At 35.8% G+C, this 26,221-nt stretch overlaps 1 protein-coding gene across 3 annotated transcripts in view; it reads left to right on the forward strand.

The window, feature by feature from the left end:
- Positions 1 to 26,221, forward strand: part of LOC132119696 (voltage-gated potassium channel subunit beta-2) — a 113,146-nt gene that overhangs the window by 84,486 nt on the left and 2,439 nt on the right. For all 3 annotated transcript variants that reach the window (XM_059529882.1, XM_059529883.1, XM_059529881.1), the window contains 11 exons: positions 5,069 to 5,112; positions 5,408 to 5,445; positions 6,702 to 6,781; positions 12,452 to 12,496; positions 13,400 to 13,444; positions 13,707 to 13,750; positions 13,843 to 13,929; positions 14,638 to 14,723; positions 15,800 to 15,920; positions 16,003 to 16,097; positions 20,679 to 20,799. In XM_059529882.1, coding sequence (XP_059385865.1) covers positions 5,069 to 5,112; positions 5,408 to 5,445; positions 6,702 to 6,781; positions 12,452 to 12,496; positions 13,400 to 13,444; positions 13,707 to 13,750; positions 13,843 to 13,929; positions 14,638 to 14,723; positions 15,800 to 15,920; positions 16,003 to 16,097; positions 20,679 to 20,799 — 806 coding nt within the window. The remainder of the gene's footprint in view (positions 1 to 5,068; positions 5,113 to 5,407; positions 5,446 to 6,701; positions 6,782 to 12,451; positions 12,497 to 13,399; positions 13,445 to 13,706; positions 13,751 to 13,842; positions 13,930 to 14,637; positions 14,724 to 15,799; positions 15,921 to 16,002; positions 16,098 to 20,678; positions 20,800 to 26,221) is intronic.

The following is a 26,221-nucleotide window of genomic DNA, read 5'->3' on the forward strand; positions in this document are numbered from 1 at the left end:
TGTACATATTATCAATGAATGAATCATAAACAGCCTTGGAATTCATCTGTGCATATTGTTTGTTTCCTACTGGGTGGTAATTGCTGCTTATAATGAGAATACCAAGGCTAATTTTTGGCAGTCAGAGCCAGACCAGTCTAATGCTTTATTAAATGGCTATCATGCAAAAATGCATAGATTTTTGAGTGCGTGGGCCGAAACTTCTCACCATATTCGAATTATCTTAAGAAATTGTCTTAGAAAAGTGCATGGGCCCTATTTGAACAGGTGCACTCAGTGCGTGTCCAAATCCACTTTTGCTATTTTAACGACGAAAAAACGGTTGGCGCGCCCGGGGTATATGGTCTAAACGGGTTGTCCCTATTCTCTTAATGAGTAATGGGTATCTTTTGGGCGTAACGTGCAATAAACCAATCAGAGACTCATCTTCCATTCCCTTTAAGAGTCAGCTGCGCTCGTGCCATGACGGATTTGCTATTTACACGGCAGAATTTGGCAAGCGCAAAGACCGAACACATCTCTGAGATGAAACGGAGCTGCTCGTGTGCGAGCAATTAGATAGCTTAATTCTGATACATGTGCTGACTATCCATTATGACATGTAGGCATTTATATATATATATATATATATATATATATATATATATATATATATATATATATATATATATATATATATATGCAATCCTTTAATTTTTTTATATTTGGCATGTTTGTGTGCTGCTGTGCGTCCCTGTGTTTAATAAGCAGCGTGTATGCACGTTGTGGACCCACCTTTACTAACTCGCTGTTTAAATAACAAAGAAAAAAACATTGCGCCAGACTTTAGACCAGGTTTGAGTTGGTCTATGGCGCAGTCTATTTTTAGGTCCTTAAAATAGCATTGCACTAGCAATGCGCCTGAACACACCTCTTTTTTAGACCAGCACGCCCATGGGCGCAATAATGAGCGCAAATGCATTTGCTAATTAAACGACATGGCGCTGGACAGGAAAATGCAAATGGCGCCTGACTGAAACTAGCAGACACACTTGCGCTGTGCCTTGTGTCGCTTTGCGCCGGGTGTATTATAGGGCCCCATATTTGCATATTGAAGTCGTTTTAATTCAGTGTTTTGCATAAGGGATGTTTCTACATCATTTTTGACCTACAAAAGTTATATGACAAGTTAGTTCACATGCATATTTTCACCAAATAGATGCTCTCAAACTGAAATCGTGTTGGCATGAGGAGATAACCATAGCAACATATGGTGCTCAAGCCGTTTCCATTAAGATCAGTTTTGAACGGTGCAGTACATAAGTAATGTTATTATGCATCACTTTGTTATATGTTTACAAGTATATCACTCAAAAACTTAAGTCTTTAAAGTGGAAGTGAAGAAGTCAGTTAAGTTAACATTATAAATTATCAAGTGACTTCCACTTTAATTAAAAAAATATATAACAAACGTGATTAATGTAAGCATTTTAAAGAAAAAAAGATGTTTTGTTATAGCTTTTGGAGCAAGGCCTTCACGGGGTTGGTTTGCTCCGATGGCCAAAAAAAAACATATTTTAACACTTTCTCTCATCATGAACACATGCATATATAATTAACATGTTTTAATATTTTATGACCCTTTAGAAGTGATGATTTCATTTTTTGTGCCTGTATGTGTCCTAGATTAAAATTCAACTATTTAGCTGAATTCCCTAAAAAGTGTGAACACTGCAGTTCTGCGATGCTATAAAGACGTTTATCAGAGCATCTCAACTCCACAGAGCAACATTGACTCAAGAAATGAGAATGATTGTTTTTGCAATTCTGTCTGATGACTGTAGCTGCTCAGAATGACACGATTCATGTTTGAGATAGTTTGGCTGACTGCACTATACAGCGTCAAAAGGCTTGCCTTTGCAAATAATACACATGTGGTATTTACATTGAATCAACTGAACCATGATGCTTCTGTCCAACACTGAACAGTTTATCTCACTGCGAGGTCTAATTAAAAAGACATTTTTGACTTTAACCTGACCGTTGTTGATTAACCACATGCTCTTTACTTTTTAGCTCCATGTTGATTGCAAAACTAGATTTAAGCAGATACTTATTCATTTTCCCCTAGTGATTCATGCCTTTCAGGTAAAGACATTTGCTTGTTAACTGTAAGATTTCCTGGTGTCTACAGGAAAAAGGACAGCTCTCCAGTGAGTTATTAGCCAAACATTTCTGTGTTTAATCTTTTCAACTTTTGACCGGAGGTGCCTGAAGAAATCACCAGCCATATTAAAGTTCCCAGCAAATGCTGCTATGAATAGGATCTGTCCGTTCTGCAGTTTACTTTTTGGAACCAAAGTAACGTGTGGCTCGCTGTGACCCACTGTGGTCTGTCTTTCATTGCATTCTGCCACCGGACGCCCACATGTTTCTAATCCAACATAGACACCCCACACAAACACACACAAAACCCCACACACAATTCTAGAAACACACACATACATGATTGCCTACACACACAAACAGCTTGTTATGTCACCCCTAATCCCAGTTACACACTTCTTTATTCATGTACATGCTCGTGTACAGACAGCACAAACTAGGACAGAGTGACAGCATATGTATTCTGTGTATTTTTATTTTTTTAGTTGCACCATTATTTGCCATTTATTGCCAAGCAGATGCAAAATATTTCAATAATTTTCAGTATATATATTTTTTTATAAATATTAAAGACCAACCAAATGTTTCAGTGTAAACAATCAGCCCACATTTTGTTGATTTAATTGATAAATATTTTGTACTTGTATGCATCAAAAGTGTAATTTACAGCCTAGGATACAACAGGCTAGGTTACAAAGTTTAAAAATAAATTTAAGTTTAGTAAGAACAGTGTATTTACAAAGTTCACGGGACTTAAAAAAACACAATAAAACCAGGAAAACTCAAAAGTTAATACCCTAAAACAGTCCAAGAACCATCCAATTCTTAAAGACACATACACACTAAAAATATATATAAGAGGAATAAAATGGACTTTTACACTATTATACATAAAATCATTGCAATAAAAAGGCGGTAAAACATGTCTCTCACATGACACACTCTCAGAAAAAAAGGTACAAAAGCTGTCACTGGGGTGGTCATTTTTCAAAAGGTACAAAAGTGTACCTTTTGAAAAATTACCACCCAAGTGACAGCTTTTGTACCTTTTTTTTCTGAGTGCAGTGTCACAAAAGTAGCACTACATAGCAATGGTTGCTTATTGGTATTTTTACAAAAATACTTAAAAACTTTTGAAATGCTATGTGGAGACTTCAATGAACATTGTTGAATTGTTGTGATGAAAATAATTATTGCAATGGTATATTGAAGTTGAATTGAACTGAATTGAATTGAATTGAATTTTGAATAATTTCTAATATTCAATATATCCCCCAGCCTTAACACACACACACACACACACACACACACAGAAAAGTTCAAGCTGTTCATCTCTTTTGCTCATTTTAGAAGTCACACCTCTGTTGTTTTATGTTCTAATCTTGTTACGTTTTTTCTTCTGTGAACTTCCACAAATCGTATAATCATCTTACCATCTTTTTGTCTTTGTACACAACGCTGTTCTTTTCGGCACACCAGTTTTCTTGGCAGGAACATAAAACTAAAACAAAGTAAGGACTTATAAAAAGTAAACAAAACAAAGTTGGGACCAAATTCTTGGGTCCAAAGCTCTGGGCTGAGAGCTGCAGCACTTTCGTCCTCTGAGATGATTTGTGCTCACTTTCAGAAGATGGTACAGAAGTTGAAAACCTCTCTGTCTCATGTAGCTCTGTGACTCTGGACTGGTGAACCTTCCTCTAGCCAGTTCTCTTCATTATAGTCGCTATAGTCTTCCTCGCTCTCATAAGCCCCTGGGCTCAGTAATCTGCCCTCAGGCACTGCTAAATCTCATTTTGCCCACTGTATACCAATCAGCAGGATGGCTTACAAACACCATAAGTTCCCCTGGCAGCCCCAGTGGCATGTAATGGACTCGGGCTGAGGTCATTGAACAATCTCAGTGCTTTGAAGACAGTAGATCTGTTCAAAAACAGTGAGCTGCCTTGCTGTTTACAGCCTACATGTGCAGCATCTCACTCTCAAACAACAGTTGATCACAATAGAGTTTGAGGGGAATTGTGTGATACACACAAGTACTAGATCAAATATAGCATTAGATTGGGTGTAGAACTTTTCACAAAACATGGCCTTTTTTATCTGGTTTTTCAGTAAATCCTAATGCAGTTCAAGTGTCTTTGATATTTCAGTGACAAATCAGTAGAATAGTTTAATAAAGAATATGCATTTCATTATTAAAAGTATGCATTTATAGTTAGTTATACATGTGAGGTTTAATGTAATTTTACCAGTTATTTAAATAAACAATCAGTAGATGTACACTAATATTTTGAAAGACTCTTATGCTCATTAGGGCTGCATTTATTTAATCTATTTAATCTATTTATTTAATCTATCATTAAAATGCAATGGAGTTATAATGTTAAATATTATTATTATTATTTTATTCTTATATTGCACAGCTGTGTTGATGAACTACGGGCAGATATGGGACACCAGTTTAGATCGTTTCTTTTTAAACTGTAAAAACATATGTGGCGGTCTATAGCAACTATTTTTGTTAATATAATTAAATATAAATGTATTAATTTTTTATTATTATTATTTGAATATTTACTTTTCATAATGTATTTAATTATAATACTTTGTAAATAATTTATAATATAAATATTTAAATGTTTTTATATTTTTGATAATTTATATATTGCCACTATGCTCATCACAGTACTTTTTGATATTGCCTTCTCGGTGAAACATATGTGCTGTGCTCGCTTAGATTTGGACCAAAAGAAGATATCTTATAAGATGCCTTTTTTCCCTTAAAATCCTGTTTTACAGGCAGCTCACTAGTCAAAGCTGACAATATGATTTAGTATTGTGATGGACTTGAGTTCTAGAGAGAACAAAGTGATAAAGAAGGCAGAGAAAAACCTATTAATCATTGTCTTTATTTCCTTTTTTCCAGAAACTTGGGGAAGTCGGGCCTGAGAGTCTCATGTCTTGGATTAGGTACGTTTACGGCCTTTTGTGAAGTAGATAAGGAAACCTGCAACCAACAACACTAACTTTTTTATTCTTTTTTGTTTTCTCACAAGATGATTTTTCTTCAAACAGTAGTGGCAGACAGCAGAAAGTCCTGCCAGTGTTGTTCTGTTCTCTCGAGCTGGGCATTAAAGATTATCAATGTTATCTGTAGCTTCATCTTAAAGGCTTTACTCTTTAGTGTCATTGGTGGATGGCTAATAATCATTTAGAGCTTGTTTATCTTGTGTAAAGCAGGGACTGATTCTAAATCTCTTTACAGGAACATGGGTGACGTTTGGAGGACAGATCACAGATGAGGTATGATGACTGTCAACACTGACCCGTCCTGATGGCTGCTTTTATATTCTCATGCATATACTTACAGGAATACTTCACCCTGTCATCATGTACTCACAAGCATGGCTTTCCAAACTGTAAACAATAGTAGTTTTATTTCTTCCATGGAACACAATGGTATTTATATTTTCCATAAGTGTCACCAAAGTAGTCTATAAGCACTATATTCCAAATCTTCTGAAGTCAGATTGACATGTATCTTTCAGTGAAAATCAGATCTCATTTATGCTTGGAGGCATTCAAACACAACAACTCACGACAGTTTGATGCCAGTGATGCCAAACATAATTCATTTCACGACTGCATTGCAACACATTTGAATGTTTTTAAATTAAACGTCATAGAAGAAGCACTTAATACTGCTTTAGAACATGATGGTGGATAAATAATGAAAACATTTTCTTTTTTTCTGTGAATTAATCCTTAAACAGTGGGTCTGCAGATCCTTAAAATGTTTTTTTTTCCAATTGTTTATTTTTTAAGACTAATAAAATCCTTAAAAATCTGAAAATTACCCTTATAACCTTAAAAAATATCTCAATACACATTTTTGTCTTGTTTACTTTTCAAGTATTTATTTATTTATTATTATGTAAGACTGATAAAACCTTTACATGTCTTAAATTATGTATAAATATATATATATCTCAATATAACACATTTTTGTCTTAAATTAAATTGCAATATTTTTTTTATTCAAGACTGATAGAACCATTACAAATCTTAAATTACTCTTATATCGTTAAATAAATATCTAAATACAACTAAATTTTTTGTCTTCAATTTACTTTAATCTACCCGTATACCCCTAAATAAATAAATAAATATCTAAATATAACGCAAACATTTTTTTTTTTTGAAAAGTAAACTCTTAAATTCACAGAAAAATAAACATGATTACATCGCATTCTTCCATGAATCACCATTCACACAGATTTAAAAATTCATCCGCTTTAATGTATATAATTTTAAACGACAGTGTTTTGCTAAATGCTTTATGTTGCTTTGAAATGAACTATTCATAAACTGCATTGATAGACATAATTCTTGTCTGCTAGAACAGTAGTTTTCATTGCCAGCGTACACTGTAAATGTACCTAAACAGATTAAAGATGACTTATTGAGTATCACAGGGCGGAATACAGTGGTTAATCATTGAAAAGAGTGGCGCACCTTGAATGCTGGATGCCCTGCTCTCTCTTCCATCCCTCTGAAAGATTGCAGAGCAGCTGATGACTCTGGCGTATGAGAACGGGATCAATCTGTTCGACACAGCAGAGGTCTACGCTGCAGGAAAGTGAGTGCATCAAAATGAACACACAGCCCACCCCGACAAATGACCATGTGCTGAAATATCTTCCTTCTGTTTATCTGGAGAATTAGTTAAGTAATGCAATATTTAAAGAAGCTTACATAACATTTGCAGCCACTTTTGTATGGTTTTATTTTAAATGTAAGTGGCTTTTAAATATAAGTTTGCTTATATTTAGGGTAAGTGATTTGAATAAACGTTTCAGAAAATGTAAGATCTAGTTGTCAGGTTTACAAGCTCTCTTTTTTATTTATTTATTTATTTTTTTAATTAACTTTCCTCAAGTTTTCTTTAAAACTAGGGGTCATTTCAATGGTGAATGAACATTTCTGTGGCAGCCGACTCGGGGCATTGCTGGAAACGGTGTTCCCCGTCCATGTCTTGGGAGTTTGTGTTGATCTTGTCATACTATTTCTTCTCGTTGGATCTTAAAACTCAATGTTTCATACAAGCGAGAATCATCAGCTGTGAGCAAGATCAAGCACAGTAATCAGTTGTATTATCCTGCTTTGACAACGAATACAATTACATGACCTAAACCATAAGTGTCACACTGTATGGGGGTAGAGAATTAGAAAATAATTAAGAGATGTAGTTGCACAAAAATAAGATTATAAAATGTCTAAATCTTACACTTTGTTTTTCTTTTCTTTTCTATTATGTGTAAAATGTATGGGCTCTACCCGTCATATACACAAAACTTGCTATTTCAGTCTCGTTTTTGGAAGTTAAAACACTTTTCCCTAATATCTCATTATATTTCCTTTTATAATTATATATTATAAATGTATATAGTATTTTATATACATATATATAACTGATAGAAAAACATTGCTTAGATAATGTATTTTTAACTTTTTTACTTAATATATTTCTTTTTTAATAAAACTAATAAATAAAAAGTATTTATAATAATATATCATATTATAAATCGTGTGTGTATATGTGTGTGTGTGTGTGTGTGTTTGTATATATATATATATATAATATATTATTTTTTATTTTTATAAAGAAAAAATGTAAGTGCAGAGTAATTCGGTTTTCATAGTTTTATTTTTGGTGACTTCCAATCCTAGATAACCATCTGATGTTTTTTTCTTTCATTTGACACTAAACCAGTGTTATTTTTGGATTCTTTTGCCAAGACATACTTCCAGTTTGACAGATTTGTATCCTGACTGTAACGCGCTTGTAGATCGGAAAATATCAGATGTTATTCCCTGCGGTGCTAAGAATCTATATTAAAAGCACATATTCCTTCCTCTGTATAAGGAAAGTTACCTGACACATGATGTTTCATAAATTAACTGTGCAAATTAGATGAGGATAGCGGTGGGTAATGTGCTCTGTCATGAGCTGGGCACAAGCATCACTGAACGTCGGCGGTGCTGACGGGGTAAGAGGTGTGGGAAGACCTGTTTTATTTATCCAATTGGAATAAACACGGCTCTGGCAGCATCTACCACACAGCTGTGGTTAGTGCAGTGCGTTAAACCCACAGGCCATAACAGGACAAACACCCCTGCATAAATACAGCGCCAAAATGCTTACACCTGCAAATACATACATGTGTGCACACATCAGCTTTTGTCACCTCTCTCTCTGTCTCAATCTCTCTCGCACATAAGCAAACAAAAACACAGGCTTAGCCACCCCCTCACGCCTTCTGTGTCTGTTCTCCGTCTCTGTTCCATAAAAATATCCTCATGAAGATGAGCCGCTTTCTGCCGTCTCGGGGAACCTCCTTTGAAGTTGGGACTTTTTAAGAAAGTGCAGTGTAAATTGATGCGGATCAATCAACCGCTCTGCAAAGTCAAATCAAAGCACAACGGCTACCGTTCAACAGCTCTCTGTTTTCATGTAAAGTATGGATCATTTTAAAACATCGAATCAATCAAGATTAAAGATGTTCATCCATCTTTTTGATAGATTGCTTAGTTTGTCTTTATTAGACTTTATTACACAACTCTCTGGAATACTTGATTCTGATTGCTCAGTTGCAGCATTCTGTGATCAAATGTTTAATGTATTTTATAATAAAATAATTTGTATTATGCACATTGCTACAAATATCAGATGGATTATTTACAGTGCGCCTCAATCTTGGGGCTCGGTTGGGTTTTTTTTGACTGTCATGACCAGCTGAATTTAAATCATCCCTTGTGTGCAATTAGAAAAAATTCATATCTGATATTTACATTTGGACCTTTTCTTCCATAAGTTGCTTATGTAAAAGCTTAAGAATTAAATGGAGGTGTTTGTTAACCTGTTGGCAGTGTTATTTAAATATTATTCTATTATAGGTAATACTTACAAGTATAGCATACAATAATAAAGTACTAAATTAACATCATTATCAAAATATTAGTTTATAGTTTATTTATAGTGTATAACTGTAGTTAATACATTAATAATTCAATTCAAGTTTATTTTATATAAATATAAATATTTTATTTTAAATAAGTCATTACAAAGCAGAAAATTACGTTTCTACAATATTTAGTAGTATCTGTGGTGACTGTCAGTTGGTGCGCATATGACAGGATTTTTCAGAAAAATTAATACAAGACATAGTCAGCCAGATGATGAACATTACTGACAGCAATTATTATATGATGCAGTCACACTTGTAGCAATATTTGTTAGTTCTGTTTGTTGATTCAGGGCTAGCATCATCTGGGGTCCTCTGATGGTCAGCATCATCTCTTCTCAGGTGTTCTGGATCCAGACTGGAGCTTGTGGCAAACATAGAAACAAATAGAGACATCATTAGCATAGCTGCTGTTCCAACAAAGTAAAATTAATTAGTTTAACCAAAGATAAAGAATAAGAATGTGCATTTGATCAGATGCAACTACACTCACAATTTAAGATACATTATTCGAATGCTTGGCGAAAGAGATGCGTTTTTAATCTAGATTTAAACAGAGAGAGTGTGTCTGAACCCCGAACATTATCAGGAAGGCTATTCCAGAGTTTGGGAGCCAAATGTGAAAAAGCTCTACCTCCTTTAGTGGACTTTGCTATCCTAGGAACTACCAAAAGTCCAGCATTTTGTGACCTTAGGGAGCGTGATGGATTGTAACGTGGTAGAAAACTAGTTGGGTACGCAGGAGATAAACCATTTAGGGCCTTATAGGTAAGTAATGATAATTTGTAACTGATATGGAACTTAATAGGTAGCCAGTGCAGAGACTGTAAAATTGGGGTAATATGATCATAATAGACTATTCAAATAGTTTTTCGTTCATTATCGCTGTAATTAATAGGATTATTATTGTTTAATTAGCTCACAGTAAAGGAATTGTTAATTGGTAATAAGGAGTGAATAGTCTTCACTTTCGATTAGGTTACAGAAAATGGGAAAATGTCATTAAGTGCATTAAACCAACCTTTGAGCATAAATTGCATTCATATTCACTGTCCCTTAAAATGTTTACAAATACATTAAGGACACACAAACAAACACATGTTGTTTACAGGTTATCTCCATAGGTGTAATGGTTTTTACACTGTATATTCTAAATGGAAAAGAGTAGCACTGAAATGGAGGCGCAGAATAAGGGTGATTTTCATTTTAGGGTCAAATAGTCAATTAACATTCTCTGTCTGGCCATAACATGCCACATTAGGAATAAAACAAGATTGCAGAAGGATTTTTATAGAGACTTATAGTAAAGCAGTGGATGGGATTTGTAGCGTCTGGGAGCGTCGATTGAATTAAAGCGCTGTGGTTCATTGAATTTACTAGTTAGCGGCCTGGGGGAGAATCTCACTCACCGGGGCAATCACAGCCCGACTGTTTCCTCATTGGGCCCAATTTGCTTCCTCAGCACCACTAATGTCTGCCAGAGAGCCTTTTAGTCTCCAGGCTGTTACTGACACTCATCTGCATATGAAAAGAAGGCACATTTTTCAGGGAGTTAAATATGCTTTTAAAGTGTAAGTGAAGCAGTCAGTCAAGGTAACATTATTTAGTTAACTGATTCCCACTTAAAAACAGTAACAAACACAATTAATGTAACCATCTTGCAATATCACAGTGTGTGACGTCATGAGGGTTTGTTTGCTTCGTTGGCCACTGAAGTAATATAAGCATTTCATTAATTTTTGAACACACAAGTGTTTTTAAAATGTAGGAAGACAATCTTGAAAGGACTGTTGAGCCCATAATAATTGCAATTGCTTTTGCATTTGAGCCGATGCAGTGAGGGGACTGAGCATTAATACTGTTACGGGTGGAAGAAGTTGTGTACCTGCTGGTTTGGGGTGAAAAACTACACGTGTTTACATGAATACTTGTCAAAGCAGCCATTCTAACATAATTTTGTATGCATTTGCTCAAGAAGATGCGAAAGAGAACTCAACTGGTCCTTGCATGCTGTCCGAGCTGTGGCTTTTGTGTGGGTATGCATAGAAGTGATCTATTACTAAAAGTACCGCATTGAAATCTCTTTAGCACTGTCTCACGCTTGAATGGCTTAAAACACTTTAATTTTTAAACTGACAAGACTCAAAGCACACAAGAATGCTAAACATTCTTGAGGAAGCTGCACTAGCATGATTGTTCAGATAGCTGCTTCAGCATGTAAGCTAACTGTGACCACTACTGGTGAACGAGCCAGTGTAATGCAAATATGTCTGAAAGGACTGACATAACATAAAGATGTCACATGAACAATATTGAATGAAGCGTTGTTTGTTTACATCACATTGTGCCTCGCGTTATAAAAACAATGTATGAGATACCACGGTCAAAACTTAGTGATGTAGACCATTTGATGTTGGATATTCATTCAAATTATGGTGAAAACAAACAAAAAAAAAACATTTGTGTGTTCAAGAAGTAAAGAAATGCTTATATTACTTCACTGGCCAACGGCACAAACCAACACGTGATGTCACACGCTGTGGTACTGCAAGATAGCGACACTCATACTCCAAAATAATCCTCCAATAATCATATTTGTTACATGTTTTTTATTAAAGTGGGGATCAGTTTACTAATGTAAACTTGACTGACTGCTTCCTTTTCACTTTAACACCCAAGATAAAGTTTTTAATGTCTGTGTCTGTAGATTTCAGTTACAGTTGTCCATTGCATATGTTACAAAGCAACCAAAAGTAATGGAGCACCCAGAAATTGTATAAAGCCTGCCACACTTGATGTTTTTAGGAAACTCTTGTCATTTGTTTTGTGATCGACAGTATATGCTGTATAAGGTTCACAGAGAGCATTGTAGCATCTTTCAAATAGCTTGTCTGTCCACACTGAATGACGTGGCAAAGCCAAATGAAGCATATTGGATGGTTAATAAACAGCCGTTTGCATCAAGAATTTGGACCAATATGATTTCACTGTGGGTGGGGCTACACAGGCACTCACCAATGAGGCAAAAAGCTAATATTTCTTTGCTGACATAGTTTATATTGTTTATTGCCTGGTTAGGAAACCTCCAGAATATGAAAATACCTAAAGCCTCAATAGAGTCTACAGGTGGCATTGAAGAGTGCTTTTTAATTGACGTTTTGTGTCATATTGCTTTCTTGAAAGAGGTGATTTACAGAAGTTTGAAATGTCCCTTCAGTTCTGTTGGCTGTATATGTCAATAAAATGAAGGATTAGTCCGATAACCATCTGGTTTTCTGTTGCAGGGCGGAAATGGTGCTGGGCAACATCATAAAGAAGAAAGGATGGAGGTATGTTCATTAACGGCATCCAGCTTTTCATTTCCTTCACCCGTCTCTTATCTTGTGCTGATAACGTGGCCCAGTGCCTCAGTGTCATCGCAACCGCAGACAGACAGAAATATAAATTATTAAAGGCCTGTAGATGTCCCATCTAGATGTTGAATTATGAAAGGGTTGCATGGGTGTGTTTGTGGCGCATCTGATGTCCTGATATATGTGTGTGTAACGTAACATGAGCTAAAGGAAGTTCATGGTTAATAGAAGCCCTTTTGTTAAGATTTTTTAATTGAAAGAAGGATGGGCTCTCACTGTTTCTGCATAATGAGATGAAGAGGAACCGAGCTCTCTGCGGGAAAGGATCTTCACATTTGTGTGTGTGTGTGTGTGTGTGTGATAGCGTGCTGCTTAGTCATCCTGCTAGTCAGTGTGCATCAACATCAGGGCACACAACCCCTCACCTCTGCAGAGACATAGCTTATTTCTGTCCTCTGTGTCTGTGTGTGGGCTCACTTATAGTTTGTGAAAGGAAGTGAGCTACAGTAAATCTGATTGATCTTTCCTTTGAGAAAGGATATTCTTAATATTGTGTACATATACATTTTTTAAAACATATATAATACATACAGTGCAACGTAGATCGCTTGATCTAACTCGTTTATCACATAAACTTGAATGAGATTATTGTGTACCATAAAGATAAAAAAAGAAAAAAAAAGTACTATGTCCTCATTTAGACCGCTAAATAAATGTGTATGCGTATGTGTGTACATGCATTCCTTTGAAATTTAAATGGTTACCGCAAGCTATTATTCTGTTGTAATTATTTGCAACTTCTTAATAACTTTTTTAAAGCCATTCAAAAAGTGTGACCTAATTAAAACGTATTTACCTTTGTTTTTTTTGTTTTTGCAGACGCTCCAGTTTAGTCATTACAACCAAAATATTTTGGGGTGGAAAGTATGTATATTGATTTTTTTTTTTTATAAAATGAATAATGGCATGATAAAAATAATACTTCTGAGGCTTTAATGTTCAGGAGCTACAAGTTTCACTTATGTTAGTTCTGGTGAATTTTCACTGAAGTCTTTGAAATAGTTTTATATTTTAAATTGAATAAAATATTATGGCCTTGATTCTAGTATTAAATCAACTAATGTATTTGCAATATAGTTTGCTAAAGTTGGCGTAAATGATAATTGCCTAACCTGCTGTTTTCTAGAGCAGAGACCGAGAGAGGACTGTCAAGAAAACACATTATAGAAGGTGAGTGGACCTCAGAAATACACATTATAGAGCAGTAGTTAACTGAACTGGTTTAATTGTGTGCTGAATTGATTTGTGTTACTCTTCTGTAGGTTTGAAGGCGTCACTGGAGAGATTGCAGTTAGAATATGTGGACGTGGTGTTTGCAAACAGACCAGACCCCAACACACCCATGGAAGGTACATTTGCTCTAAACCTTGAAGTATTCAACTTTAGTGTAACTCATACCACCCTGTTAGTGCACCAGATATAATTAATTCCTAAAGCCCAGTTGGCCTTTTGTAAGTCACTAACCTGAATTAAGTCTCAAGCAGTGTTTTCGGGTGAAAGGTTGGCTGCTCTTTAAGAAATGAGGCAGAGATGTTATTTAATCTCCTTTTTTTTAGCCTAGCTGCCCTTTAGAAAGTTCACACAGTTCAATGGTTGAAACACAAACAGCTCGGGGGTCTGTAGACATCTGCTGTTCTTGTCATTAAAGACACTTCAATAGTCTGTTTCTCTCGTGTGTTTTTAGACAGATCTCATATAGTCAAGCGGGAGCAGTCAATGACTCTCTAGCTCAGAAGACTGGTGTTTTAACACGGCTGATGTTGGTTATTGAGGATGGATCTTTCCCAGCCCTCATTTGAAGCATTGTTTTCCTTGAGCTGAGATTCATATTGACCCGAAGCACGAGTTGTTTATTTTGTCTTATATATATTGATTAAAATTCTCCAGCTCGATCTAGAAGCGATTTATCATTTAAACTCCCCTCCCTTGCAAAAATCTAGCTTGTTTTTCTTTTTCTCGTTAATATTTCACATTCGCCCATACTGACACATTCTAATGGCATCGTGACATGATGTATGGTGCGGTAAATCACTGAAAATCTGTGGTCTGATTGACAGAGACGGTGCGGGCGATGACCCATGTGATCAATCAGGGAATGGCGATGTACTGGGGAACATCACGCTGGAGTCCGATGGAAATCATGGTGAGTCACAGTCTCCTAAACTTTGAGATGTTCACATCCCTGTAATCAGCATCAGCACCGGCTGCTTTTGTTTCTGAAGAGGCCTTCAAGAAGACTTGATGAATCTAAAGATGCTTGTTTAAATAGGTGCTGTCAGTGAGACCGTCTAACCTTAAAAACTGGGCAGATCGGACACCTAAAACGCACCGAGTCAGACGAACTGTTTCACAGTGACAGAATGTTTAAAGACGATCTGTTGTTTGTGTTCAGTGACGCCTCGTCATTCACAACTCATTTGTCTGGTTATGCTCACTGAGGAGTAACATGCTGTACAGAATTCACTTTTCTGTACCGGCGCCCCATAATTGGTTCTTAGCAGGGATTGCCTTAACTGAAAATGTTCCACCATTTACCAGATTTTCAAAAAATTGGCAGATCTCTACTATAGAAACACTGTAGTGGTGAATAACACATTCTAAATAAAAAATTTGAATTTTTTAAAAAATAAAAAGAGAAGTGAGGATTTGGCAGGAGAAATGGGAAAATTCAAGTGTAGTGTAATGTAGGGGAATTTTGTTTATTAAATCAGACAAAATAGGGTTTGTCATATAATTAAGGAAATTTGCACCAGGTACCAGATTAACACCAATAACTTAGAAAAGTGTTTTGATCACAGTTCTTTTTCAAATATCTAATTTGAGCTTTTTATACTTTGCTTCAGAATACAATTAATTGGTGAAACAAATAGCCCTTCTACTCCTAGGAAAACTTCAAACTGGTCTAAGCTGTTAGCTTGAAATTTAGAGAAAATTTTAGGTTGTTCTCTAATTTAGATCAAAGACATTTGTGAATTGTTTTTTTTTGTTTTTTTTTCACCATTTCATTAATTTCCAAAAAAATTTTGCAGTTTAGCTTCAGTAAATGGTCCGTGTGGACTGAAAAGGGATTGTTGAGTTTTGTCACACATTTCATTACAAAAGAGCAAGAGAATTCTATTTTTTATTATTTTATTTTTACCTTTTTAAGTTCAGTTTTGGGTTGAGCAGCGCTGCGTTCACACATAACACTGACCTTATGATTTTGCTGGTGTTTTGTAGGAAGCGTATTCTGTGGCCCGACAGTTCAACCAGATCCCTCCCATCTGCGAACAGTCGGAATACCACATGTTCCAGAGGGAGAAAGTGGAGGTGCAGCTTCCTGAGCTCTTCCATAAGATTGGTGAGTGATGCTGCTGTCAGTCAAGCCTGCAGAAACAGTGACCGGACGCCTCTTTTCAACCGGCTTTGACCTGTCTTCTCAGGTGTGGGTGCGATGACATGGTCCCCTCTGGCCTGTGGGATAATCTCAGGGAAATACGACAGCGGTGTGCCGCCATACTCACGCGCCTCACTGAAGGTACTACACTTCCCATGAGTCTCTCCGTCTCCTCCTCTTCCGGGTCCCCTGGAAACATTAGTTAGTTATGTGACTGTTTTGGTGTTCTAATGTGATCGTGTCCATGTGTTGTGTTGTTGATGGCATGAATCCACACGCCTGATCTTCATCATTTATTTCATTATGTGATTGAGTTTCTGTGGTAACTCTGAGGAGGATTGGCACTTGTTTTGTTATCTCTTTCATGCACACTAAACCACACACACAAGTGCACTGTAAAAGCACCCGTTTCTCCAGCTGTATGTTGGCGTAGTGGCATGTTTTTTGGCTCATTGGTGTTTTTGTGACCGATCATCTTCCTCCTGTAGTCTTGTGTCACACTCATTCCTGATGTCTTGTTACCTCTGTGTAACGTATATGTGAATTGACTCTGGATTATAACAGAACCGTGCTGGTGGTCTGAACAGTGATGGGTCCGCTGGATTCAGAGACCCTTGAGTGTTTAGATCACTAGACCACACTGGTCCTTTTCCACTGTTTATTAATATTTACTAATGAAGGACCTGAAGCTGGATTGTTTATCCTGGTCTAGCACACACACAAACACGCTATTGCTGTTCAGGACAAATTATCTTATAATAAGTTTTTACTTTAAAGTCAACATGAAGACAAAATTGACTCTATTCTGACATTTACTTAACTTTTTCATTATTAATAATTTGCTTCACCTATGAAATAACTTTACTTTTTATGTGATGTCACTTCTTAGTCTAGGTAGACTGTAGATTAATGAATCGTTTAACTAATAGCCAAGTATCTATATAGTCTGTTATTTTATTATTATTTAAAAATAATTATAGCATTTATTAATTGTAATTAGCTTTTATTTTTATATCTTTAGTTTTAATTTTCGTTTTAGTAATTTTGTGATTTTTGTCTCTTTTTTAAATATCATTTTTATTTGTCTGTTTTACGTCATAATTTTAATAATTTTAGTAGTTTAACTTAAACATGTATATTTCAGTTTGTTGCCAAGATAAGTTTTTTATATATATAGATTTATATTTCACTTTACTTAACACTTGTGGATTGTTCAAATTCACTACCCTTTCGAGTTGTTCGGGATGAAAACATCCACTCAATTAAACTGCTGTAAAAATGTATCAGATTCATTTTTTTTTTTTTCAATTTTTTTTGCATAAATCTGTTAATCAACCTCAGTCCTGATCAAAACTACCAAATGTTTTTAAAAAAATCCAAGAATTTAACTCTTTAATTGCCAAGTTCATAAATGATGTCACTAATTTGGGGAAAAAAAACACACAAAATGACTTATTTTCAATATAAAAGTAATTGTGGCTGGATTTTTTTTTTACTTTTTATAACAGTCTTGGGCATGTCAAAGTTTAGTAGCAACATTGGCTTTGATGCATTTTTAGTTTTTGTGCAACATTAGATTTAATTTTTTTCTCCCTAATTAGTTGTTGGTGGCTGTTTTTGCCCCATTGACTTCCATTATAACGACATTTTTTGATTGCAAAGCCATGACACCATGTAATCATGCATTCTTGATTGTTGGTGGTTTTCCCTGTTGGGAAGAGGTAACATTTGTTATTTTTACAGTTGATCACTTGGTGGGACCATTAACCATTTAGATAGGCATGTGCAAAAAAAGCTTAGTTTCTGACTTGTATATGAAGCTATATGGAGTATAACAGCATATTATATTGAGTGTGTGTGTGTGTGTGTGTGTGTGTGTGTGTGTGTGTGAGAGAGAAAGAGAGAGAGAGTGTGTGTGTGTGAGAGAGACCTTTGCGCACTTACCTTAATGTATTTCAGAAAATCACAATGTACACCTCAGCTCTTAGAACTACATGGAGTAAACAAAAGTGTATTTATGCACCTGCTGCCTTTTAATGGTGGTGAAAGTATTCGGTTGTTAAGTGATGACGTAAGAAGCGCTGTTTCCGGGTCCAGGCCTCAACTCGCTTCACTTGAGAATATGACCTCAGCAGCCGTTTATGAGCACTGTTTATTCATATTGATAATTTAAGTTAAATGCTTTCAAACTTACGATATACACTACAGTCTCCGTGCTCACAGCGTCCCAAACACAAATAATTTTTAGATATTTTTTTTATATTTATATTTTCATTGTCTGGCTATCTGGTACTTTGGTATGGAGTTAAAGGTTAATATTAGAACTTTTTCGCTAGTATTCTATCACATTGTGAGTTTATATTAGCACCTTTTGTTGTTTTCTCGTGGTAACTGATAGAGTGTTTGGACACGGAAGCGCTGCTACGTGATGTCAGACTTAACAAGTGAATAGACTAAACAAAGCAAAGTACGTGGATTTAAACACTTGCATGCCATCGTGCTGGATATTTAATGGTGAGAAGAGCAGCAAGCAACACAAGAAAGGGCTTGACTTGTACCAAAGTTTTAGATATTATTATGTAGCGTGACCCCTCCAGCGAGCTGCAGCTTATTTGAAGTTGGTATTGCATTTTGGTTCATAATACATTATGTTCATAAATTTGATGCGAAGTAGATTTTTTTACAGGATTTTAAGGTTTTAAACTGGCTTTACCATCAAGAAAAGAGGAGCATTTCACTTATAGGCCATCTGTACTTTTCACCATCAAAAGGAAGCAGGTGCATAAACACACTTATTTTTTATTGTTTACTCCATGTAGTTCTGAGAGCATGAGGTGCATATTTTGATTTTTTCAAATACTGTACATCAAGGTAAGTGCACAAAGGTCTCTCTCACACCCTCTCTTTCTCTCTCTCTCTCTATCACACACACACACACACACTATAATTTGCTATTATACTCCATATAACTCCATACAAGCCAGAAACTATGCCTTTTTTTGCACAGGCCTATCTAAAGGGTTAATGGTCCCACCTAGTGATCAACTGTAAAAATACATTTTTTTACCTCTTCCCAAAAGTGAAAACCACAAACAATCAAGAATGCATGATTACATGGTGTCATGGCTTTGCAATCAAAAAATGTCGTTATAATGGAAGTCAATGGGGCAAAAACAGCCACCAACAACTAATTAGGGAGAAAAAATTTAAATCTAATGCTGCACAAAAACTAACAATGCATCAAAGCCAATCTTGTTACTAATCTTTGACATGCCCAAGACTGTGATAAAAGGTAAAAAAAAATCCAGTCCACAATCACTTTTTATATTGAAAATATGTAATTTTGTGTGTTTTTTTTCCCAAATCAGTGACATCATTTATGAACTTGGTAATTAAAAAGTTAAAATCTTAGAATTTTTTTTTTTAATTTGGTAGTTTTGATCAGGACTGAGGTTGATTTAATAGATTTATGCAAAAAATATCTGATACATTTTTACAGCAGTTTAATTTAGTGGATGTTTTCATCCACGAACATCCCGAAAGGGTAGTGAATTTGCCCACAGTGTACCGTTGAGTTTTAAAAAAATTTCAAAGCATTTTCCCAAAATATGGGTCAAAATAAGATTTGTCACCAAAAATCATTCCATTAGCTCAAACACAGAGAAAGTTGTGGCCAAAATAAGACTCAACTTTACCCCCTAGTGGACGAAAACGTCCCCAACAACCCACAAGGGTTAAGTTAAAGTAAACAATTTTTAATAGTTTTATTTAGCAATAACAACAGCAGTCTTTTTAAGCTATTATTGTAAATAATGCATCATATTGTCATTTTTACAGTAATTTTTTTCTGGTTAATAGTAATTCAGTAAGATACAAAAATAAGATTGAGGTACATGGAGAAGCTGTTAATTTCAATTATGTATATTTATTTATATATTTAAATGCATATTAAATATTATTCACTGGTTTCACATGGAAATATTGCATATTCCCAAATTCATTGAGTTGCAAACGTGTTTCATAGTGACTTTAAACTAATAGATTTAGGTAACACTTTAGAATAATGGTCCATTAGTTAATGTTAGTAAATTCATTAATTAACATGAACAATACATTTATTACTGTATTTATTCATCTTTGTTAATGTTAGTTAATGAAAAAACAGTTATTCATTGTTAGTTCATGCTAATTCACAGTGCATTAACTAATGTTAAAAAGCATAGCTTTTGATTTGAATAATGCATTAGTAAATTAACATCAACTAAGGTTAATAAATGCTGCAGAAGGATTGTTCTTGCTTAGATCATGTTAACTAAAATAGTTAACATTAATGGACCATTATTCTTAAGTGTTACCATTTTTTATTTTTATCAACTGAATAAGTTGTTACTGTCCAATTTTTTAAAATGTTTTATATATACCATGAAATCATTTATAGTACGTTTTTATTTAAAAAACAACTTTCTCAGAAGTCATTTCAAACTGATCTTGTTTGTGAGTGTGTGTATAAGGTCTCTTTACCCCCTAAAGTTCTCTGAGCGAGTTCATCTCTGCTCATTTGAGCTTTCGGGTGGACAGAGTCACGTGTTTAAAAACAGGCCCTCGCCCACACAGGTGCTGCTGTCTGTGTGTGTGTGTGTGTGTGTGTGTGTGTGTGTGTGTGAGTGCACTGCTGTAGGCGTGGGCACCTGTTTTTGAGCAGGTGTGCTGTGTTGTTAACAGGGCTACCAGTGGTTGAAGGACAAGATCTTGAGCGAGGAGGGCCGACGCCAGCAGGCGAAGCTGAAAGAGCTGCAGGCAATCGCTGAGCGGCTGGGCTGCACGCTTCCACAGCTAGCCATCGGTACGCCTGACCCAAAGACACACTGCCGCTCTCTCTCTTTCTGTCTGTCTGTCCGTCCGTCCTGTGCCTCGCTCATCCTCTCCCCCTCTCATCCTCCCCTTCCTCAGACCACCGGAGCAATGCGTCTGTACATCTGCAAATGCGATTAGTTTGTGGCTGTTAATGGAAGAGTGTTCCTCCCAGCGTCATATTCTTGCTTAAGTGTAGTGATAAATATAATAGTTGAGGATCGATTTCGTATAGTGTTATATGATGTTCAGCGTGAGATGGGAAGTGTTGTGTAATGCTTTACAGAGAGAATGGACGTAACGTTTCAAAGAAATATCTGCTGTACAATCTAGAAAGAAGGCTTTTATGAGGACTGCGACGCTTTGATTTAGGTACATCATCTCAAAGTACAGTAATCTAATCTTGAGAGATAAGAGCTCGTGATCACGGTCTGCTGAACATCGTAATATTCCAGTTAAAGGCAAAGCCATCAGATTCAGCCTGTGTGTGTGTGTGTGTGTGTGTGTGTGTGTGTGTGTGTGTGTGTGTGTGACATATCATAACACAACTCTGTATAATGACATGGGTATGACACAGGTATTACAAGGAGAGGGTGACTTATGAGGACATAACCCATGTCCCCATTTTTCAAAACGCGTATAAATCATACAATTTATCAAGTAAGAATGCACAAAGTTTCCTGTGAGGGTTTCGGTTCGGTGTAGGGTTGGTGAAGGGCCATAGAATATACAGTTTGTACAGTATAAAAACCATTACGCCTATGGGATGAACCCACTTTTCACAAAACAAACGTGTGTGTGTGTGTGTGTGTGTGTCCGTGCTAAGGCTAGGGTTGTGCGTTAAGACCAAAAACTTCATATCACTGTAACAGTATGTAACACAATATATGATTTATTATTGTTGAAAACTGAACAAAAACATAGTTTATATAACATATGAGTATGTGGTAAAAAATAATAAAAAATTGTCAATTCAGTGACTTAAATACTTAAAGGCCGTGTTGCAGGGTAAATTTTTTTACGAATTTGTGCAATTTGCTTGATGGTAATACACATTTAAACTGTTATCCACTGTATTTTATGTTGTTGGGTATCACAAAACGGAATATAATACGAAAAAGTAGGTACTATCTTACAGCGGTCTCCTTTCCCCCATAATGCATTGCATCACGTCACGTTGGGGAGAGAATTTACCAAAGCACGCCTTGAGAGCATTGAGAGTGACTAGAGAGAGACGAGTAGTAGACGAGAGTATTCAGATAGCGCAGATTATAGATAAATAGATAAATACATAGATATATATAGATAGATAGACTACATATATAGATAGATAAACAGACAGACAGATAGAGAGATATCGACCAACAGCGACCCAAACGCACTCACTTCCCTACAGCACAAGCTTTTCAGCGCAGTTTCCATGGGACAGCGCCGCCCACACAAGCACCTGCCAATCACAGCGACACACACGCGGCTACGTTTGCAACAACATTTTCACCGGAGGAAGAGATAAATGCTTAGAAACGTCCATATAGCAAACATGATGCCTTGTATTTCTAGATGACAAAGACAAAGTTTACCAGTTCTACGACACTATGACAAAGGTTACCGGTACTTATCTGAACTAACGTCATGATCACTGCCACTAGCTATAAAGAAAACGTAGATTTATCACTCGGTGCTACTCAATGACAGTAAAAAAAAAAATAATAATAATAATATATATATATGTGTGTGTCTGTGTGTCGTTATTGTGCACTGCTGCTCGTAGACTAGCTCCAGTGCTCATTGCTGCGATGCTAAACGATAGCAACTCACCAGGACACTTCACCAACTCTCCACTCATTCTCCTCGGACCATGCATTTAATAAGCTTTGACGTACATCAGTTCTTGGCAATTCCTCATTTGCCCTCTCACGTCTGGCAGGTTCGAAATTACACAGCTGCAGGTCATCATACATGTTGGCTCTTGCCACCTCTTCCTCATCCCAGTCAGTCGCTATAACGTTAGTTCTGATACTAGACCGAGGCTACCTTTCCTCGACTTCTCCCCAACGTGACGTCATCGCCGAGTTGCATAAAAAAACCGTTAATACCAAAAACTTAAAAAATAGGTCTTTAAGACTATTTTTGAGACATTTTAAAAATGATATACATATCTTGAGTGATTTATGTACCCATTAATCGAAAGTGGTGGTTAACCTGCAACATGGCCTTTAAGTGTTTAATACAAGTCATTATTTTGTCAAACATTGTTTATAACAAATAATTATTTATTTAATAATTACAAAAGTTGTTATTGTTTAATAATTTTTTATTTTTGTTATTAAAATAATTTTATTTTTTATTATTAATTATCAAAATAATTATCTACAACAAATAATCCAAGATTATTAGATTAGATTATTTTTTTTATTTTTTTTTTACTTTTTGTTAGTAATTATCAAAATAATGTATAAACAAAAAATCCAAAAAGAACTAACTATTTATTTTATTCATATAAGCAATTATTTGATAAAAAAAAAATTTATTTATATATATATATATATATATATATATATAGCAAGTAATCCCAAAAAGTTATCATTTTGTATTTTATGTTTTAAATAGTTATTTCATCCAAATAAATATTTACAAAATAGTAATAAGAAAAAAAAATGTTTGGGATTAGTGAAAAAATGACTTCTCGTTATGAACAGTAAAACATATCACACTCATCCTTTCAAAGCTCATTCTTCTTCGTCTTAGCTTGTTTTGCTCACGTCCCACTCCGTATTTTCGCATTACTATCACTCTCACTTGTAAATTATGATGTAAAGCAGTCCTGCTTAATCAAAGTTGCACAGATATATCCACCAATATAACCAGTGCATGACAAAAACTTTATTATCATCCTGCAGTCTATACCGCTATCATACCGCCCACCCTGGACGATACCCTTCATAAGTCAAGTTTTTCAGCAAGTCCCTCATCTTCACAAAAGTCATAAATTGGCAGTGTGTATGTGACAGCACACGCTTGTGATTCATCGACTGTGGACACTGGGGAATAAAAACCTTGACAGGACCTCAATCCCAAAAGCGGCGGCCGATTAAATCACGTCCCCTTCCCTCACCTGTCCTGTAATGCAGTCGTACATTACTTTTCACACCTCATTAAGGGCTTGCCAATCGATTCCCAGCCACCGCTGCTCATTTACACCACCAGCAGTGTATTTAACAATAGATCTGCTGTGAGGGTTATTGAACTGCACACAGATGTAAATGGGAAGATGATTTTGAGGGATGACATCAGAGAGTGGTATTGACAGTGTTTTTTAGACTGAGCTACAATGAAGCTTGGCTTTCGATAAAGTTGTTACAATAATTTACCAACAAAATATTAACTACATTGAAACTTTTTTAAGAAATAAGGATCATTAAAAACAGTATTTTAACTACTATATATAAAATATAGAACATGATATATAAAAACATGAGTGTCTCAAGTAAGGCGATAGCATGAAATTTCATCATTTTTAATGGGCAGTATTAGGTTGATGCCATATAGAGAAAGAGAGGGTTTATATATGTGACCCTGGAGCACAAAACCAGTCTGAAGTCGCTGGGGTATATTTGTAGCAATAGCCAAAAATACATTGTATGGGTGAAAATTATTAAGTAAAGATCTTGTTCAGTGAATATATTTTGTAAATTTCCTTCTGTAAATATATCAAGACTTCTTTTTTGATTAGTAATATTCATTTCTAAGAACAACTTTTCTCAGCCAAATATTGTCCTATCCTAACTAGGGATGGGTACCGAAACCCGGTATTAAACTGGCCCCGGGGAAAACTTATGAAAGACCTTAGTATCAGTAAGATCTGACGGTATCGGTTCTGCTTTCGGTACTGGAGGGGAAAAAATTAATGTACTATGTATTTTTTCTTAATAATGTTATCGTGCACATTTTATCTCACCAAACATTTCTAATGTGCGATCATATTAAGACGTTTGTCTGTGAGATCTGCGAGATCTCTCATGCGCGCCGCGGAGGCTGTCTTTCAGTCACACACACAACATAGCGTGGCACACACACACGCATAAGGGGCAGTTCACATATCGCGTCTTTTGCGCGCTCAAGTTCGTTATTTCAAATGTAGGCTCATAATGGAAGCAACGCGGTCGCGCACGCGGTGCGACAAGCTCGTTTTTTCCAGGCGCATCGAGTTAAAAACATCTCATCTTTTCAGAATGCCGCAAGCGCACCGCAGGTCATGTAACTTCCTCACCTTTTCCGTAACAATGTTGAAAGCTCAGCCAAGATGAAGGAACAGCTGATAGCTGTATGTGGATTTTTAAATTAATTTAGTAGCAGTGCTACTGCAAGCAGTTTTTAGTGCTGCAAATCCATTTATCCATTGCTGAAATTTCCGCGTCTTCATGGAGAGAGCAGGTCATGGTTGCTTAGCAACAGCAGACTCCTCAGGAGCGCAAGTGCCCGAGCGCCTTTTGGGAAAAAAATTCAGAAAGCGGCGTGCCTAGCGTTTTCCACCCGTTTTTAGATGAGATATGTGAACGGTCCCTTACAGTACGAAAACTCCCGCTTAATGCAAAGAGTGACGATGGCGAAGACAGCAAAACGTTCCAAAGTGTGGTTATACTTCACTAGAGTTGATGCAGACAATGCTGGTTGTCATAAGTGCAACAAAAAAAATTTCATGACACAAGCAATCTGTCAAAGCATCTTTCAAAAGTGCATTATGTGCAGACAGAGAAATGCAAAGTTTTCAACTGCCTAACACAACACAAAGTAACACAACACAAAGTACCGATAAGAATACCGTTAAAGTACCGGACCGTTAAGCAGTATCGATAAGAGTAGTAATACCGTTAAAACCTTAACGATACCCATCCCTAATCCTAACAAACCATAAATCAATGGAAATCTTATTTATTCAGCTTTCAGGTGATGTATACATTAAAATGTTTAATTTTAAAATAATTAAAATTATATAGGTTGTATCCATTTTATTTCAGTACACCCTAAATGAAAATGAGAAGTGTTAGGTGAAATAAAAATATTTTATTGTTTTTTTTTTGTTGTTGTTGTTGTTTTATGGTTTTCGTTTTAGTAATAACACTTGGTTAATAACCCAGATTTAAATGAACCATCTGAATGAATTAATTCACTCAAATACTTTGTGACATAAAACTTCTAATGTAGTGTTTTGTAAGGTTGTATGAAAAAAAAAAACACTAGAAAAGTAAAAAGAAAAAAATTTGAAAATAGTAAAATCACTATGTAATATTCACTATGTAATATCACCAATAATATTTAAGTGTTGCCATGATTGTATTCCAAATCCATTATCATTGTGTGTGTGTGTGTGTGTGTGTGTGTGTGAGAGGCTAAAGTGCTCAAATCCATTAAAA

The sequence above is a fragment of the Carassius carassius genome, chromosome 38 (assembly GCF_963082965.1).
Source record: "Carassius carassius chromosome 38, fCarCar2.1, whole genome shotgun sequence".
Taxonomy (NCBI): Eukaryota; Metazoa; Chordata; class Actinopteri; order Cypriniformes; family Cyprinidae; genus Carassius; species Carassius carassius.